The 19083-nt window shown below is 43.4% G+C and overlaps 1 protein-coding gene across 1 annotated transcript; it reads right to left on the bottom strand.

Annotated features, from left to right (window-relative positions):
• Positions 1-532: 532 nt before the first annotated feature.
• On the bottom strand, positions 533-13760 carry PHYBLDRAFT_182689 (hypothetical protein; the record flags this gene model as incomplete). Its single annotated transcript, XM_018438660.1, has 9 exons — positions 533-3801; positions 3918-4995; positions 5126-6183; positions 6288-9139; positions 9267-10907; positions 10991-11426; positions 11615-11939; positions 12178-12765; positions 12947-13760. The coding sequence occupies 9 exons, from the start codon at positions 13758-13760 to the stop codon at positions 738-740; spliced, it is 11856 nt and encodes a 3951-aa protein (XP_018287990.1). The 3' UTR covers positions 533-737.
• Positions 13761-19083: the final 5323 nt, after the last annotated feature.

Raw genomic sequence — 19083 nt, 5'->3', positions numbered from 1 at the left:
GTAATTTATTCTGATTTATGGTATACCTACTATATATATATATTCTATTGTTAAATCCAGAAACTCGTAGCATATCATTTGGTTTCTTTTTTCTTTTGTTTTTTCATCTCTTTAAGCTGGTTCTTTTTCATATATAAGATGTCTAGATTTCTCGAGAAGATGTAGATGTGACTGCCACTACGGTCACTCACTCACACTTCCACACAAGTATGTTTTTCTGGCGGTTGGATTGAGGATTCATTTTGTAAAGTAGAATATGTGTATAAAAGGGATAATGGGTAAAGATGTTATTCAAAATCATATTTGCAAAAATTTAGTATTATATACTTTTCTTTAATGGCAATATATTGGACATGATGTGTTTGTTGTTATGTGCCTGCCATGGCTAATATTCTGACATTCTTTGAATATTCTATTATATATCCTGAAAAATAAAACACAGCTATAGATAATGTAATCTAATGAAGCTTAACTTAACCAATACTCCATAATATTTCTCTTAAATAAGACACACGCAAGCACACAAAATTTTCTACTGTGATAATTCAAAGCACATATATGTATTTTTATTTTTTTTTAATATAAAATAATATTGAAACAAATGGAACAAAGTCCGTTTTTTTTTTACATATATAGAATATAAGTTTCAAACACACATCAAAAGTGGTTTTTTTTTAAAGAAACAAGTATTAAAACTTAAAAAGGAAAGGAAAAGAAAAAATATATATATATCTAAACTATTGGGCAAGAGCAACTGCTACGCTGTAAGAACCACTGTGGCTAATAGAAACTGTGACATTCTTGACACCAGCTGCCTTGACGGCCTCTGCAGCCTTTCCAGTCAAATGGACCTTGGGGGCACCGACTTCATCGCTACCGATTTCAATGTCCTTAAGAGAGGCACCTGCACCGCTTGATGGGATCTTGGCATACGAAGAGATGGCCTTGAAGACGGCCTCCTTGGCTGACCAGCGTCCAGCGAAGCTATCTTGGGGAACGGGTTTCGATTGGCAGTACTTGATCTCAGCCTCGGTAAAGTTGCGCTCCAAAAAGGTAGCGTTATCAATGTGGATGTCGGAAATAAGCTCGACGTCAACACCAACACCCTTCTCACCAGCCTGCTGCTGAGCCAAAGAAGCCAAGACAGACTTGGTACCAGTGGCATCGCTCTGAAGAGCAAGAGGCTTGACACTCTTTTCATTGAATGCCCAGCTGTTCTTGGCCTTGGAGAACTCGGCGCGTGCGTTGGAGTTCAGGTAGACTGAGTACTCGAGAGCGTCGCTGTAAGGAGGCTCGTTCTTGACCTGGATGAAATCAGCGACACCAGTGATGGAATCGTGGAGGTAACGGTAAGCCTTGGCGTAACGCTTGGCGTTCTTAGCCTGGTAGGCGGCATATTCGCCTTCAGAAAGAGCACCGAGAACATAGTCGGGATGGAGAATCAAGATCTCACCACCAGCCTGACCGAAACCGAATGACTTAAGAAGACCAGCCTTGAGGCCGTCAGTCTGGATGGAACGCGAGGGGTAGACAATAAATTCACATTCCTTGAGGACCTCATCGATGTTGTCGGCATTGCGGTTACCGGGAACAATACCACTCAGGAGACACTGCATGACACCGTTGGCCATCCAAGAGGCGGCAGGGGCCTTGGGATGTCCAGTCAAGTACTTCTGAGCAATGGCCAGAACAGCGTTACCCTTGGAACGGCCAAGATGCTTCAACTGCTGGTTCAATACACGCGACTCGTTCTTGTCGTTGGCCTTGGTGGAGGTACCGTGGAAAGAGGCGACGTTGATGTCATCGATGGTCAAACCGTAGGTGGCAAGGGCACCGCGGAGAGGAGCAATCGAGGGATCGTTCTTGTAGAAGTTCATACTCCAGGTAGACTTGGCTTCCTTCTCTTGGCGGACAGCCTCCTTCTGGATAAAGTGAGTGCGCTCCTCGAGCCACTGGTTCTCTTCATCAGCCTTCAATTCACCGCTAGCCTTGAGCTCTTCCAACTCCTCACGCAAGACCTCGTATTCGCTCTCCAACCAGCTCTTGATCTGGGCACGACGAGCCTTGAGCTGTCTAGCACGGTACTTGATGTCCAACAAGGGTGAAGGGCGCTTGGTTCCACCTTCACGAGCAGTGGTAAGGATACCAGCACCAGGAGCAGGCACTGATCGACCTTCCTTATCAGAGGCAGTGTTGGTCAAGGCAATGATACCGTAGATGGGGGCACCCATCTCAATGGCAGTAGAAGCAGACATGAGAATGTGGTTACCAGAACCGCAAGCTTCCATGAAACCGTTGCGGGTGGTGGTGGTAGGACGGGACATCTCACTTGGGGTACGACCGCGGGCCAATTCAGCAACAGAGTCGGATGTGGCGTTCATGTTGGCGAACTCGTAACTGGACTCCTCGGAAGTAGACTCAGTGGCACCAGCAATCATGATCTTAGCCTTACCAGCCAAAATAGTCTCGACAGCCATCTCGACGGAGACAGCACCAGTAGCACAAGCATCAGTGGGAGTCTTGATAGGACCAGAGCTGGAAAGGAGCAACAAGTTGACCCAGGCAGGCATGGTGTTGATGAAAGACTCCTGGAGAATATCCTTCTGGACAGGCTTATCCAACATGCGGTTACGGAACATCTTACGCTGAGCAAGAGAACCACCGACAGATGAACCAGTGGTGTTACCGATCTCGGAAACGTGGACATACTTGTAGAACTCATAGGGATCAGTGATACCAGAGGAAATGAAGGCTTCAACAGTAGAAACAATGTTGTAAAGGGTGACGGGGTCAACCTGTTCAATGATATCCTGGGGAACACCATAACGACCAGCATCCCAACCAGTGGGGATCTGTCCAAGTACAACACGATCGAAGCGAAGGGCCTTGGGCACATAAAGAATAGCACCCTTGAGCAGAACCACAATCCAGGAACCATTGGAGGACTCGTAGACGTCAGCCTTGCTACCCTGCTCCAACTTGAACTGCTGGGCCTCTTCCTGACTGCACTCGAAAGGCTCCATGTCGTGATCGACAATGATCTCCTGCATCAGGAACTTCTTGTTGGGGTCGTACTCATTGTTGATTTCGGGTTCTACGAAACGGATACCGGTGTGCTCAAGAATCTTCTTCTCGTACTTGGTCTTCACATCGCAATCATCAACGGGCTCGTTGGTCTTGGCATCGACCCAGCCAGAGTAGCTCTGACCGTTCTTGAGGTTACCGTGGTGGTGCTTGATATAACCCATGATCCAGGCCATTTCAATGCAGCCCTCGAGAGAGAATTCACCCTTGGACTCCATCTCCCAACGGGTTCTGGAGTTACCCCATGGCGAGACTTCACCGAAACCAGTTGCAACGATGACCTTGTCGAGGTCCAACATATCTCTGAGATAGCTGAGGTGCTTCAGGTTGTCATAAGCCTTCAACTTGGGGAAGTCGAACTTCATGTTAGCACGAGGGGTGATGGTGTAAGGAGTGTAGGTGCGGTCAGCCTCAGAACCGTGGACAATCTTGAAGTCCAGAGCAGACTCAAGAGCGACAGCCTTGCGGATCTCGGCGGTTTCGCGGATCTCCTTTCTCTGGAGGGTGTTGATTTCGTTGAGGTTAGGCAAGAACTGAAGACCACCGTTAAGATCAGCCCAGATGGGCTCGTTCTGAGCCAACTCGACAATGCTGGGGTGCAACAAACCGAGAATGTTGAAAGACATCTCGACGGTAGAGAAGGTGCGTACACCATACTTCTCAACACCTTCAGCAACCATGTTGTTACCTGCCATCAAACCAGTACCACGAGTCCAGCTAGGATATATAAAAATAAAACACACATACAGAGAGACAATTAATAAATTAACTCTTTCCTCATATATCTCTTCTTCTAATTATTATTATTTTAAAAAAAAAACTAATTAACTTACCCAATGACAGCACCAACAATCAAGAGGTAGCTAGACCAGCTCTCAGAGTACCAACGGTTGAAAAGAGTCTCAAGACCAATCTTGGATTCACCATAAAGACCATCACCACCGAAAGTACCATGGTTAGGAGACAAGGGAAGGATAACCTCGGCGGGGCGAGTGTCCGAACCAATGGCCTGCTTGTGCTTCTTGATAGCACCCAACATACGGTAAAGGTTGGTCAACATGATACGATGAGCCAATTCACTCTTAGAGTTAATATCGTCGAGCTCGTTGCCGTTCTCAGGGATTGCAGCAAAAGGAATGACAATGTCAAGATCCCAGTTGAGACCCTTGGGGTCATAGATGTAATCCAACAAAGAATCGACGTCCTGCTTAGAACCCTGGTTGAAGGGAACAACGATAAGCTCGGATCCACGGGAACCAAAGGTCTTGTAGATACCCTGGAAGTACTCAGTAACAGCACGGCTGAAACGAGAGGTGGTTACAATAACCTTGGCACCACCGCCAAGAAGACCCTTCAAGATCTCGGAACCAATTGAATCACGACCAGCACCAGTCAAGAGAACACACTTGTTGACAAAGGTCAAACCACTTTCGGCAACCTCGGACAGAACATCGAGGTAAGTGCTGGTCAAGCGGCTGCTGAACTCAAAGTCACCACCGTTGTCGTTGCGCTTCTTCAAGTGAAGGAAGGGAATGGTCTCGGACTTGGCAGCCTTGGCAGAGATACGCTTGTGCTCGGCAGTGCGACCAGTGGAGGACAGACGACGCTGACGACCGCGGTGCTCCTTGACAATAGTGTTGGACATGGACATGGCACGGAGGACATCGCTGTACAACTCCTTGATGGAAAGCTTAGTGGTCTTCTTCATCTTGTTCTGGTTACGGATGATCTTGTAAAGACGGCCGAGGTTCTGCTGAACCTTGAGACGGTTAGAGAACTCGGTGGTCTTGCTACCAGTAGCCATGACCTTGACATAATCAGCAAGCTTGCGGCAGCCCTCACGGGGAACCTCCTTGTAAACAATATCACCAGTGGCAGTAACTGTGACCTGAGGACCAGTAGGGAAAGTAACTATGATATCGATACATATAAAAAATAATAATTATTAGGTCATCATTGATTCTGTTTCGCTTCAACTCAACTCAATTGAATTCAATTGAATTAAATCAATGGACCAGAGAGAGAAAAAATAACAACTTACCATCCTTGTAAACAGGGTTCTCTGCCAATACTTCAACACAGTTCTCGATCAAAGCCTGACCGAACTCCTTGGCAATACGGTAGGTCTCACCCTTGTCGGCAGCGCAGTTTTCAACAGTATAACGCATGTAATCAATCAACTGAGGGTAAGAACGGTTCATGATAGCAAGACACTTGGCAGTAACCTCACGATCAACAATAGCCAAGTTTCCGAAGATCATGGCGTACCACATCTCCAAAGCATCCTGGCGGACCCAGTTCCAGTAAGAGTCGTACTGACGAGCCTTGAGACGGCTGAATACGGGGAGGATACCTTCGGCAAAGGTGTCACCCATCTCAGCCAACCACTGATCCAACTCGGCCTGGAGCTTCAAGGTAACAGTCTTCTCCTGTTCGTACTTCTTGTCACCACCGCGCAAGTCCTGCTGCAAGTAGCGAGCATACAAGTTCAACTGCTGGTGGATGAGGTTGGTCTGCTTGGCCTTCAATTCGTCAAACTCTTCGCTGTTGATCACAGCAACGGCACCACCAGCTGCACCACCGGCACCACCGGCACTAGCAGAGGGACCTGTCAAGCTGACACCAGCCTTGTTGGCATAAACCTGAGCAATGGTGCTCAACCAGGTCTTGGCCTCAGCCTCGGAACCGAGACGAGCAGGAGGCTCCATGGTAAGACCGGTCAACAAAGTGCTCTCGATGCGACCTTCGCCGAAACCGTAGGTAGTCGACAAGTAGGTCTTGGCACTGTTGAGAGTGAAACCACCGGGCATCTTGGCACTGATGAGTTTGGCAACCAAAGTGCTGGTGTGCTTTCCGAGAGTTCCGGAGAAAGTGGGGCTAACGGCAGCAGCAAGCTCGTCCAAAGGAGTCTCTTCGGCCTTTTCGGGCACACCGTTGGTGAATTCCTTTTGGAGATCACCGAGAATCTCGTTCTGGAGAGTAGACTTGCCACCAACCAAATCCTTGATGGCCTTGCTCATAGGGACCTCATCAATAGACTTCTTCAACTTCTGAGCAATGACGACATTGATGATCTCAGCAGCAGTAACAGGGGCATCACTATTATTATTATTAATAATAATAATAATTTTTATATAAGAAAAAAAAAAGTAAATATTTATATGTTAGTGTCGTTTTTCATTGAAAGCTGATGTGTAACTCACGTCATAGGGGATGCAGTTCCGGTGGGTGCAGGTGCAGCGGCGACGGGTGCAGCAGCAACTGGAGCAGGAGCGGCAGCGGCAGCAGGGGCAGCAGCAGCAGCAGATGCAGGTGCAGGTGCAGCTTCCTCCTCAGAAGTCTCGAAATCGTAGTAGATTTCCTTGGAATCCTTGGTGATGCAAAGGTTTTCACGGCGGTTGCTGAGAGCATTGTCATAAGCCTGGTACTTGATGTTCAAAGTACGGGTGGCCATACCGACAAGAGTGGGCGAAGGACCGACTTCGATCAAACGCTCGATCTTGAAGTGCTTGAAGAGTTGGTCCTGGGTCTCGATCCAGCGGACGGCAGAGGCGAACTGGTAGGCGAGCAACTCGACCAAGAGGATGTAACCAAGGCGCTGCTGCTGAGCAGCCGAAGCATACTTGTCGTCAGTCCACTGCTTGAGTACCTTGGCAAGACGAGGGCTGGAGGTCTGGTTGTAGACGCGCTCGATGTAAGCCTTGCTTGTGCTGAAGGGCTCGGCAGTCAAGTTAGGAATGTACTTGGCAGTCAACATGGCGACATCGATGTCGGTGGGGTTGAACTTGGTAGCAAGGTAGTTACGGAAAGGAGTGACACCACTCAAGAGGAAGGAAGAGTGGAAGGGAACATCCAGACCGGGAAGGGGAACAGTAGCATGACCACGCTCCAAGACGAGACGACCACCGTTGGAGGCAATCTTCTGCTGGGTCTTCTCCATACCACCTTCGATAATATCCATCAAGTGCTTCTTGACTTCCTCGAGGGGCATGGTCTCCATCAACTTCTGCAAATCAATGTTGGACACCTTGATGTAGTTGAGAACGTTGGCGAGAGTATCGAGGTTCTTGTTCGAACCAGCGGTGACGTACTGCCAGTTCTCGACGTTGAAGTTGACAATCTCCAAAACATCGTTGCTCTGGCGGGCAATCGAGTCAACAACGTAACGGAGGGCAGTGTCGTTGAATGACTTGGATACACGAGCAGGGTTGACAGCAGCCATACCATATTCAGAGCGACCATCCTTGTCACGCTTGACAGAGGACTGCATTGTGGTACCACGGTAGAAAACGACATCGACCAAGGACTCGAGAGGCAATACATCACCAACAGAGGCAAGGGCGGCGTACTCACCCAGAGAGTGACCAGCAAAGGCACAGTTGGACTGGATCAATTCCTTGGCACGCATGTCCTCGAAAGCAGCCTTCTCCATAAGAGTAAGGGCAGGCTGGGTGAACTGGGTGGCGAACAAGAGACCGTTGGGAGCACGGAAGGTGTGGAAAGAGGTACGTTCGTGGATGGTGGGGAAGAGAGGGAGGGTGTTGATGGTACCGTCCGACTCGACCTGATCGTAAGTCATGCTCATGTAGTTTTGACGGATCTTGTTACCGCGGGGACCACCAAAGTGAACAGTCTTCTCCTTTGGGTTGTCGCGAACGATCTCAAGAATAGAGAAGCCGTAGTTCTCCATAAGATGCTTGTCGGCTCTGTCCCAGATAGCCTTGGCAACGGGAGAAGAGGCGTACAAAGCCATACCCATACCCTGCTCCTGAGAACCCTGACCAGTAAAGACGTAGGCAGTAACAGGCTGCTCAACTTCGGCAGTACCCTGAACGATGTGCTCGTTGTTCTGGTTGACGGTCTCGATCTTGATGATCTTACGACCGTTCTTCATACCAGTGTGGTACAACTTGGTCTCGAGGCGGTCAGAAGGAAGAACCATGCCGACAAACTTGACATCATATGCAACAACGCGACGGGGAACGTTGTCAGCAGCGAACATCTCGACGAACTTACGAGTGGAAGCACTGGTCCACATACCGTGGGTGATGGTTCCGGGAAGGACGGCAAGATCAGCAAAGTATGGGTTGACGTGGATAGGGTTAAAGTCACCAGAGATCTTGGCATAGGGTTCGTTGGAAGCAGGAGCGTGCACAACAGAAGAGTAAGAAGACTGACTGGGCATAACAGAGTAACCGCCGTTCTCGAAGAAGTGAGCCTGCTCAATCTCCTTGCCGTTGCGCTTCAGGTACTCGATCACAGGGTTACCGTGAGACTCGCCGGCCTCGTAGTCGACCATACCAATCTCGACAATTTCCTTGGTAGAGACCTGCATGGACACGGTACCGGTTGTCTTTACGCTAGAGAAGACCTTCTTGTTCTTGTACTTGAGTTCGGTGTTCAAACGGAAGATCAAAGAGCAGCCAGGGGTAAGCTCGTAGTTCTCAAACTCTTCGTTCCAGTCGACCCACTCCTTGGCCATAAGGACAGCAATGTCCTTGGTCTCCTTAAGGTTCAACTCCATAGGGGTCTCGGATTTGCGCTCAAAGGTGTGCTCAAAATCGTCAAACTGTCCACGGTACAAGAACTGACTGGTGACCTCGAGAACGGGCTTGTTGTCCCGGACAATGACACCCTTAACCTCGACCATCTTTCCAGAGTCGGTGTTGATGATAGCGTTGATCTGGGCATAGGTATCCACAACATCGCCAACCTGGAGAAGATCACTGCCTTCGAGAAGACGGAAACCGTTGGAGAGATGGACCAACTTGAGCAGATCGCCGTCAATGACCTTGGGGAAAATGGCCTTGATGATGGCCTTCCAGCCTACGACGATAGCAAAGTCCATGGGCGCATAGATGATCTTCTGACCGCGATCGACGTAGATCTCGGCATTGTTATCAACAGCCTGGCAGAAGTCCTTGATGTCGCCAGCCTTGACAACTTCACCCTTACCAATCAACTTTTCGTTGACAGGGAAGTTAAGGAAATCTTCCTTGGCCTCGGGACCGAACCACAACTTGTAGTAAAAGTCCTTGATACGATCGTTACGACCCTAATTTTTTTTTTCATTGTGAATTGTTTGTTAGTAGTTCAAGTATATATTGCCTAGTTTTTGCTTTCTTATCTCTTTTCTTTACAATAGCACCCAAAATAATATACATATATATACTAATAATTACCTCCATAACTTCGTGGATAGGAGCATAACCAAGCTCGGGCTTGTACTCAAAGTGCAACTGGAAAGGAACCAAGATAGAATCTCTCTTCTCGTAGAGCTTGAGGTCGATCATCTTGCCGTCGAACTTGGCCTCGACAGAGGTAACAAATTCGGAGGTCTTTCCGTTGGCACTCCAGGGACGCTTGTCCTGGACCTTGATGCCGACGATCTTCTTTCCACTGTTGGTGATTGTGATCTTCTGGCCAACACGGGGGCGGAAGATGCGCTGGAGAGGGTTGTCGATGAACTGCTTACCCTGGACGATGAAGGAAGAGGTCAGGACAGCGCGCAACCAGTTGTAAGAGGGACCGGCGATAGCCTGGAAGAACTCCTCACTCTCGGGCAAGGATGCATCGTCGTTGGGCATCTGGTAGACCTGCTCGGTGGTGGATGTCGAGTTAGGCTTGATGATGATGTTATTGATGGGTGCACCACCAAGGTACTCGATCTCGGGAATGGCGCTCTCGTTGTTCTTGTAGTAGACCTCCTTCAAGCTCTTGATGTGGCTCTCGTAGATGTCACCGAGGATCTCAGCTACGGGCTGGTCGGCACGAGTGCAGTACTTGGCAGCGACAGGGCCGTGGAGAATACAGGTTCTCTGGACATCCTGGTCAACAACAGCGGCCAAGTCCTCAGACTGCCACAACGAATCCTTCTTGAACCAGACATCAAAGTCCTTATCCATAACGGGAATGAAAGGCACAGGCTTCTGTCCACGACGGTTACACATGGTCACAAACTGTAGTACATCCTCGGTAGTCAACAACTGGTTCTCGGCTTCGGGGAAGAGAGCCAAGAAATCGGGAATGAAGTCATAGGGGTTCTCGAGCTGGGAGAAGCTCTGGAGGGTGGAGATCGAGGATGTGGTCGAGAAACGTTGTTCTACACGGCGCAAGAAGTCACCGACCAGATTGCGGAGAGTAGGATCGATCCAGCGCTGCTCGTGCTTGATGTAAAGAAGCTCGACCATACGGTTGACAACCTCGGTGTAGGTCATGTCCTGAAGATCGACAACCTCGCCAGTGCTCTTCTTACCGAACCAAACCTTTTGGAAATCGGCGTTAAGGCGCTTGATGATATAATCTTTCTTGGCCAAAAGAGCAGGCAGACGCTTATCCTTGGGCAAAGCAAAGATGGTCTCGTCCAACTCCTTCCAAAGACGGACACCACGAGTGGCGACCTTGTGGATAGGCTCGCCCAACTCGGAACGAACGGTAATAATACCACCGGCAGGACCCTTGTAGGTCTTTTCCCAATCAGCATCATCCACACCGGGGGCGTCTACCATAGCCTGCTTGGCAGCCTCAGAAGCAAGACCTTCCTTGCAGACCATCATACGCGAACCGAACAGGATACCGTCGAATGGCATGGGGGGATAGTCGAACTTAAGGGCCCAGTCACCAGTCATGTAAGGCAAGGTGTCGTCGGCACCACCGAAGCCGGATCCAGCAACAAGAACGATGTTGGGCTGGCGACGGATGGCAGCGTATGTCTCGAGAATAGGCTGATGAACGTCTTCGAAACTGTGATGTCCTCCACCACGACCACCAGTCCATTCCATAATAATTGGCATAGTGGGGTTGGCAGCAGCGATAGCAATAGTCTAAAAATAATAACAAAAATATAAGTTTTCTTTTCTTTTTTTTTGGCTCCACCATAACACGAATATTATATATATATATGTACCTGACGAATAGTGTCTGTGCTTCCGGGTTTCAGAGCAAGGTGACGGATACCAGCACTCTGGAGGTTCTCAATGATCTCGTTTGAAACATCGAGACTGGGAACACCGGCAGCAATGCAGAGACCTTCCATAGGAAGACCCTGGCGACGCATGACCTGGATGAGAGGATATTGGAAACCCCACTGACGGACGTTGAGGAAAATGATGTTGAGAGTAATACCCTCACCGGCACGAGTGAGCTTCATGATGCTGTCGACCTTGTCACGGAGCTTCTTCTCGTTGGTCTGTCCACCACCAGCAAGTTCGATATGGTAACCGGCGTTCATGACAGCCGAGACGAACTTTTCGTTTGCGGTAGAGGGAGTCATTCCTGCAACCATCATGGGGGGCTTACCCAACAAACGTGACATACGGGTGTCAATATGAATGCGACCATTGCTAGATTATTAAAAATTAATTAATTGTTAATTATTATTATTATTATTATTATTATTATTATTTAAAAAAAAAGTGAACCGTGCACAGGTAAGCATTATTGTTGAGATATTATAGCTTTCCCTTCTCCTTCCCTTTTCTATCCTATACTTCTGTTTCTTTGTTTTTTGGTAGCTTTTGTGATATGTTACCTAGCAATTTTGACCAACTTGGGCTGGAAGACCTCTGCCCAGTCCTGGGAATATGTGACGGCACGCAGATCTGCATCAAACAGGTCTGCCTTGTAGGACAAATCGCGGTTGTTACCCTCAAGTGCACCGGCCAAGACGATCTGAACACCGGTACCTTCCTTGTTACGGTAGGTCAGACCACCGATACCAGAGGTTCCACCTGGTCCGAAATCAATGATATGCTTCAATCCCTTGATAGCAATAGCCTTTTCCCAGTGTACAGGCAAACAACAGATAAGCTTGATGAGGTCGAGTGTCAAATCGGGAGATGAACTCATGTCGGCACCTATGGAAACCAGCCAATGGAAGTCACGTAAGCCTCTTTTTTATATATATATATATGTCTCTTTCCCTTTTCACTTTTTAATTTTATTTATTTATTTTTGCCCCAACGCCCCAGGGCTCAACTAAGCAGGCTACCCAATATATATATATATATATAATATAAAAAAAAATGTTGAATCCCCCCTCGCCCTCAACATCTTTCCCCATACACAATAATAATTATATTATATATTACAAACCTGTATCAGTGGCAAAAACTGGCATTTTGAGATCCTTGGCATTGAATCTAAGATTGTGACGCTCGACATCCTTGACGATTGTTGGGACGGTGTGTTTGATGTAGGAACTGTGGAAGGCGGCGGTGATGGACAAGAAGCGGGAAGAGAACTTGATCTTGCGCTCAGAAAAGGGGATTCTAGATTGGTCGAGACCGGTGGGTGCCTTGAGCTTGCGCAAACTCAGGTTGAGACCATAAAGAGACTGGGGAGGGCCAGTGCAGACAAAGGAGCGGGGACCGTTGAAGAGAGTGATTTCGATTTGACGGTCAGGGGCAAGATGGGAGTTTGTGGTCTGGAGGTGCTTGACAACCTGGCTCTCTCTGAGGCCGGTGATTGACAGCATAGGAGTGGGGCTGCCCTCATTGTTGGAGACAGAATCTTCGAGAATGGCAGGGTTGAGGGTTGTGGTGGGGTATCCCTGCTGGGCGCGAGTACCGATCCAGAACAGCAATCCGAGAGCCTTTTCACTGTTGTTGAAGAATTCTTCTTCGGTTGAAGAAGAAGAGATGACGACGGAAGGAATGATACCCTGACTATGACCAGTAGAACCTACAATAGATACGTGAATTTATTTATTTATTTATTATTTTAAAAAAAAATGTATGCAACAAATTCGGGAAATTTTCATTCGAATTGAAATAGATTCTTTTTCTAAGACCACCACCACCACCATGAAAGAATCCCTTCATATAAAACAAAACAACTACCCTGCACTATAGAATTTACTTACCCTTGATGAGATCTCTGATTTCTGCGGGTGTGCGATCCAAGACGCGGAGGGTGACATAGTATTGGAGGAGCTGGGTCAGACCGATGAGGGGGATACTGACGGGAGCAGAGATAAAGTACTGGAGATCGGGTCTAAGTTCTGGGTTGTTGAGCCACTGGAGGATGTTGAGACCCTTTGAGTGGAAGATGCTTGCTTCTGGGCTGCGAGCATACTCTGTGAGGACGCCGGCCATGCGTTCGACAAAGGTTTTGACGAGGCCGTTGTAGGTGGTCCAGATATCTTCGAGTTCATCAAAGTACTCTTCGATGTTGCCTTGGCCACCAAAGATAGCAAAGAGCTTGGTGTCACCACGGGCGGCAGCAGCGAAAAGAGCCGATTGTACTGGCTTAATTTCTTGTGCTGACAGGGTCTTGTGCTCCCGGAGGACGACGAGGGATGCATAGTAGGCACGGATGACTACCTTTCTAGAATCGAGGGGCAAGTCGCGGGTGATGGCGTGTACGTCGTTGTTCTTGAGATACTGTGCGCCAAAATCGATAAAGCTGGTCCGTGCTACGGGCAAGAACTGCTGCTCCTTTGAGGCGCGGGTTGCAGCATATTCCATGAAGCGTGCGGACAGCTCAATAGGGGCCATCTCCTCTCCTGCTGCTGCTGCTGCTTCGAATTCATCGGTATGAGTAGGGAATTCTTCCTTGAGTTGTTCGGCAGAGACCCAGATGTCTGCTGGAACGAGGATAGAGACTTCTGTCTTGTTCTGTTTGACAGACAGGGGACGAAGGATCTGTTGGTGTGCCTGATGTGTTTTGGGATCCATTTGTGATATTTGATAGAGAGATTTGTTTTCTGGTTCTAGATAAACAAAAAACAAAGAAAAAGATGAGTACCTAAAGTGTTGTTTTAAAAAGAAGAAGATAAATGGATGCCTTACTGTATAACAGGGAGGAAAGATATGTAGGACTTGTATGATGTTATTGAATGCTTTGATTAAAGATGTATAAGAAAAGGACCTTCTTTGTGCGTATGTCTTTTAAATATATATGCTCTGTACAGTAAAGAAGTAAGTGATATCCTTTTTATATAATTTAAAAAAAAATAATCCCTTTATACTAGAATTGTGCTATGCTTTTCTTTCTTTTTCCCTTTCTTTTTTTTTCCCCAACAAAAAAAAAGAAATAATTGATAAAGAAGTTAAAGAAGAAGAAGAAGAAGAAGAAGAAGTTGATTATATTCTTACAAGATATAGACTAATATTTTTTATTATTAAAAAAAAAATTATTGTTTTTTTGTTTTTTTATTTATTTTTTTATTTTTTTTGGTCCCCCAATTTAACCAACGAATATTTTCCTTTTTTTTACTTTTTTTTGGGTCGGGGCAAAATAATAATAATAAATAAAATAAAAAAAGAAAAGCTATCATTCTAAATTTTTTTTTATATAGTACTTTCTATTTTAGATCGGAGAACTGGTATTGAAAGTAGATGAGTATTGTATAATCTTGTTCATATATACAGACCTTGAACCCCAAAAAACCCTTCTAACGATTGATTGCCCTTTTTTTTAAAAAAAAAAAAAAAACTATATAAAATATTAAAGCTCTTTACGCCTGGAGTAGATTGATATTTATATTTGTACATTTGATTTTTGGGGGTGACCAACAAATGGTGCAATAAAGACTGTTACCATACATTACCAAAACATAATGCAATTGGTAGCATTATACTTCTTTGGAAAGCCAAATTCTCCAATCAAACGGTCACTAAAGACGTATCTAGCATGATTGATTGATTGATTTAATTTCATTAAATATAATCTATATATTATTAATGTTTCAATAAGCAAAAAATAAATAAAAATAGTCGCAATTAGAAATAATGATCCATATTTTTTTTTTTGATATATAAAATAGATTATTTTAACCTTTTAATAACAAGAAAGACAGTTGAATGACAAGCTTAAATTCAGTTAATACTACCATTTGAAAGAAGCAATATATATATAAAAAAAAAGGCCAATTGCATTATTAAGGATCTTTTGGTCTATGTATTGTTTCTGTACCATAGAGTCTTGAACTACTTTTTATATAAAAGAATTTAAAATAAACACAATAAAGAAGTACTCATTTGTTGAATAGTCCTCTTTTAAGGATTGTACTACAATACATCTACATACGCACATACGCACATACATATCTATACAGTTCTGAAACCCCAAGCATAAATTGACCTATACATATACATATATATATATATATATATTCAATCAATTATGAGGCTTGTGCTTATAAAGTTCAAGCCAAGACATCAAAAGTTAAAGAGCATCTATTTGATTCAATTAAGCTTGCTATTCATTCATTCAATTGCAAGATCTGTTCTTTTATTTTATTTTTTTTAAAGTTGATTGCTGAGTATGACTCTGTTGCATTAGAATTTAGCATACATTAAATGTATATAAAAATCGAATTTACTTGATTTATTCATTTACATATTTTTTCTTTCTTTCTTTCATTACTATCTCACTATACATTAATACTAATATTCTCGATTCTTCTATAACTACTATCATCCCCATATAAACCCAATACAGTTTATTTGCCTACTTTCTAACCCAACAATTAGTATCATTTCAGCCCCAGAATTTGAGGTGTAAAAATTAAATAAAATTAAATAAAATAAAATAGGCTTGCTTGCATAATCATAGTAACAGTACTGATCTGCTCTTAAAGCAATTAAAGTAGAATATCGTAACCAACCTATTGGTTAATGTACCTCTTCATATATATATATATAGCTTATTTACATGCAATAAATCGCTGTTACTTTGGTAAATTCCATATCACAAGCCATTCACAATACCCAACTTTGCAGAGTTGCCCTTGTATTTATATACAAAGATAACGAGATTGATAGATGGCCAAGACATTCGATCGGTGTTCCTTGCTATATTGAGTTTATATGCACCAACAGAAAAATAACAAGAAAAAAAAAGACGGGGGAAAAACATCCGAATTCGTGCCACATCCCCATAGTAAACTGTTGAGCCATCTCTTGTTCGTCCTTGTTCGTTCTTGCTCTCTTTCCTAGCCTTTATCGCCATTTGGTCTTGATCCTTAGGATTACCGGGACTACGTTTTGTCGGGTGTTACACGAATGCTCTCTTTTTACGGAAATCAGTCCATTTATTGTTCATTGGGATTAGCCTCTCTTTAGGGCGCCTTTCAGAAAACCCAAAAAAAATATAAAGTCTTTTGGATAAAGCAATATTAGCCTTTGACACATCATAATTTCCTTGATGATGGTTGATTCACACCAATTATATATATGTATGTAAGAACCTTGCTTAATTAATCTACAGTACATAACTCTAAGCACAGAAAAAAAATCATATGGAATATGATGAACAGATTATGTATTATATGATCTATGGACATAATTAGGTGAGTAAATAAAATATACCTATATCTATATCTATATACATATACATGTAATCCTACATTTGCATATATTTAATTGTGGATAACATAATTTAAAAAATATTTATATAAAAAGGGCATTATTTGAAAACCCAAAAAAAAATACTATTAAAAAAAAAGAGGGGCGTTTTCTAAACGTCTTGGGCTGTTGGGCAAGCGAAAATGGGTTGCCAGGTTACACGCATCTGTGTATATCAGTCCAATCATTTAGCCTAACAAATGAATGGGGAGAAACCAAAAAAAAAACAACAAAAAACAAAAAAAAAAAGGGAGAGGGGGAGGGATTGTCAATTCTCTGATAAATTATATTTTTCTGTATTAAAGTGCACATAGACATGCACATGCACGCATATACTTTAGATCACCAAATAAACCTTGAAAATCTTAGTATTCTACATAACTAGCATTATCATTATTATTATTATTATTATCGAATTGGTGCTAATCAGGGGGAGTCAAATAAACCGGAAGAATTATAAAGGCAAGCAAGATAGACAAAATAGTTGGCAAGTTTCAAGGGTTATGTTTTGATGTGGGTTTAATATTGAAGAATGATACTCGTCTTTTGGAGTCTGTGTAATCAAGTATATTACTATTACTATCACTAGTATTACCACTTGTGAGTCAAACACATTCCACAGCAGCAAGATTACAACTATTGTAATATAAAGTTTTAAATGTATATCATCATTTTATGCGCCTTCGTTTTCTCTATTTATCTATTGCTTCTAAAACTCAATCATATTTTTATCATTATTCTTTTCAGAAACCCACAAATTCTCATTCTATCAGTATAGTGTTTTAGCCATACAACAAAGAAAATCCCAGTATCAATCTTTCAACAATTTGTTCAATGTATAGCACTATGCTCCTGATATGTGCACCACTGAATACTCTCTCCTTGGAGCAAAATAAAGTCCTTGTAATGACTATCCAGCCAACAATATTTCTACGCGTTTCCTAATATTACGTACGTACATACGTACATTTGTATATGCGTACAAGTGTACATTTGTACATTTGTACATTTGTACATTTGTACATTTGTACATTTGTACATTTGTACTGATTGTGACACTTGTTCGTGAAACCTTTCAATTTTATTTTTATAGAACCTGCATTACAGTTACAGTTACAGTTACATTTAGATTTACGTTTAGATTTATGCTAGCAAAATCGTACGGATGGCCCATTTTGACATGATCAAAATATATCTATACACACGCATGTGAAATATGGTTATGCTTATACATGCAGTATATCATTTACTTCTCAGCTAGATAAAACAAAGCCAAAAGAAATTGGTGGGGATGTCTTTACATAAAAGTATGCCGAATAAACTAAATAAACTTTAGGCTTCTTATTCTTTGTCGTGATCATTGTCTTTAATATCCATAATTTAAAATTGTATACCTACTCTTATTCACTTATTCGTTAATCATGCAGACAATTCAATAAAAATACTGGCTCTGTTGAAAAAAAAAAGGTACTCAAAATGTAATAAATATTCATTAGGCAGATTTCTGTTTTTATATAATCAAAAACCATAAAGCAGACCTTATTACAATATTATCTTACTGTCGTTTGAATTACAGGTTTTCAAATCACTTGCACTTTCTTCTTCCTCTTCTTTGGTATACCAGTCCATTACCTACTTCATCGTAATCTGACTTTTAAAGCCCACAAAATAGGCTCTTATAGGTAAAGCTTTATTTAGATTTTAAACAAAGCCCAGTACTCAAAGCCCCCTCTTTATTTTTATTTATTTTTTCGGCAACTTTGCATAAGCACCTAGTATAAAAGCTTGTACTTCGTCTTCCTGGAGCCTAAAATCTCCTTTTTTGACATTTGCTACTTCAGATTATTAATATTTCGAAACAGCTTGTTTAAGCCTTTACACAACTCTCCAAAGATTCAATAAATCAACAAAAAAAAATGGAAGAACTATAAGAATATCCACAGCGGTTTATTTAAACCTAAAGTCCCAATTTATTATCATTGTTATTATTATTATTATTGCTCGAATGGTTTGTTGAAGCGCTAAATTTAGATACCCGTTAAATAACTGTAAAAAAAATTTGGTTAACATTCATTTAGACAAATGAGACGGTGGGAGTGGTGGTTGGTAGCCGTCACATTGCGGAGAAAATACGAGGCGAAGTGAGGAGACTAAAGTGGATATAGAGGAGTAGGAGAGAAGTTAGCAGAAAAGGCCATTATCAGAGAAAGTCTAGTGAAGATTAATAAAGTAACCTTTTTACCTCGTTAAAGACATTTTTTCTTATTTTGACAGCTGGTTCTCATTCCCATACGCCTAGTCATAGATATTATTTGACGCAACATAACCAAATTACGGAGTGCAGATCGATTGTCTTGAGAACGCATCCTCTTAACACTAGTTTGTTGCCCCTCGTTACCACGCCTCCAATTGGAATCATAATCTTTGCTAGCCAGCAACCCGGTCATAAACTCTATTCAATTAGAGCGTCCTTCCTCATAATAGACCCCTAACTAGTTACATCTGCTCCACTCAAGTTCCCTATGTGTTAAAACCACTATGGATGAAAAAGTCTAAATTTTTCTATCTAAATTTATATATTCGCCAAGTTTACACAAACCCCTGCCTACTCCAAGGTCTATGGGTATAAAGAAAATCTCTAAAGAGGTAA

The sequence above is a fragment of the Phycomyces blakesleeanus genome, assembly GCF_001638985.1.
Source record: "Phycomyces blakesleeanus NRRL 1555(-) unplaced genomic scaffold PHYBLscaffold_20, whole genome shotgun sequence".
In the NCBI taxonomy this organism is placed as follows: Eukaryota; Fungi; Mucoromycota; class Mucoromycetes; order Mucorales; family Phycomycetaceae; genus Phycomyces; species Phycomyces blakesleeanus.
This window is presented reverse-complemented; position numbering and strand designations above follow the sequence as displayed.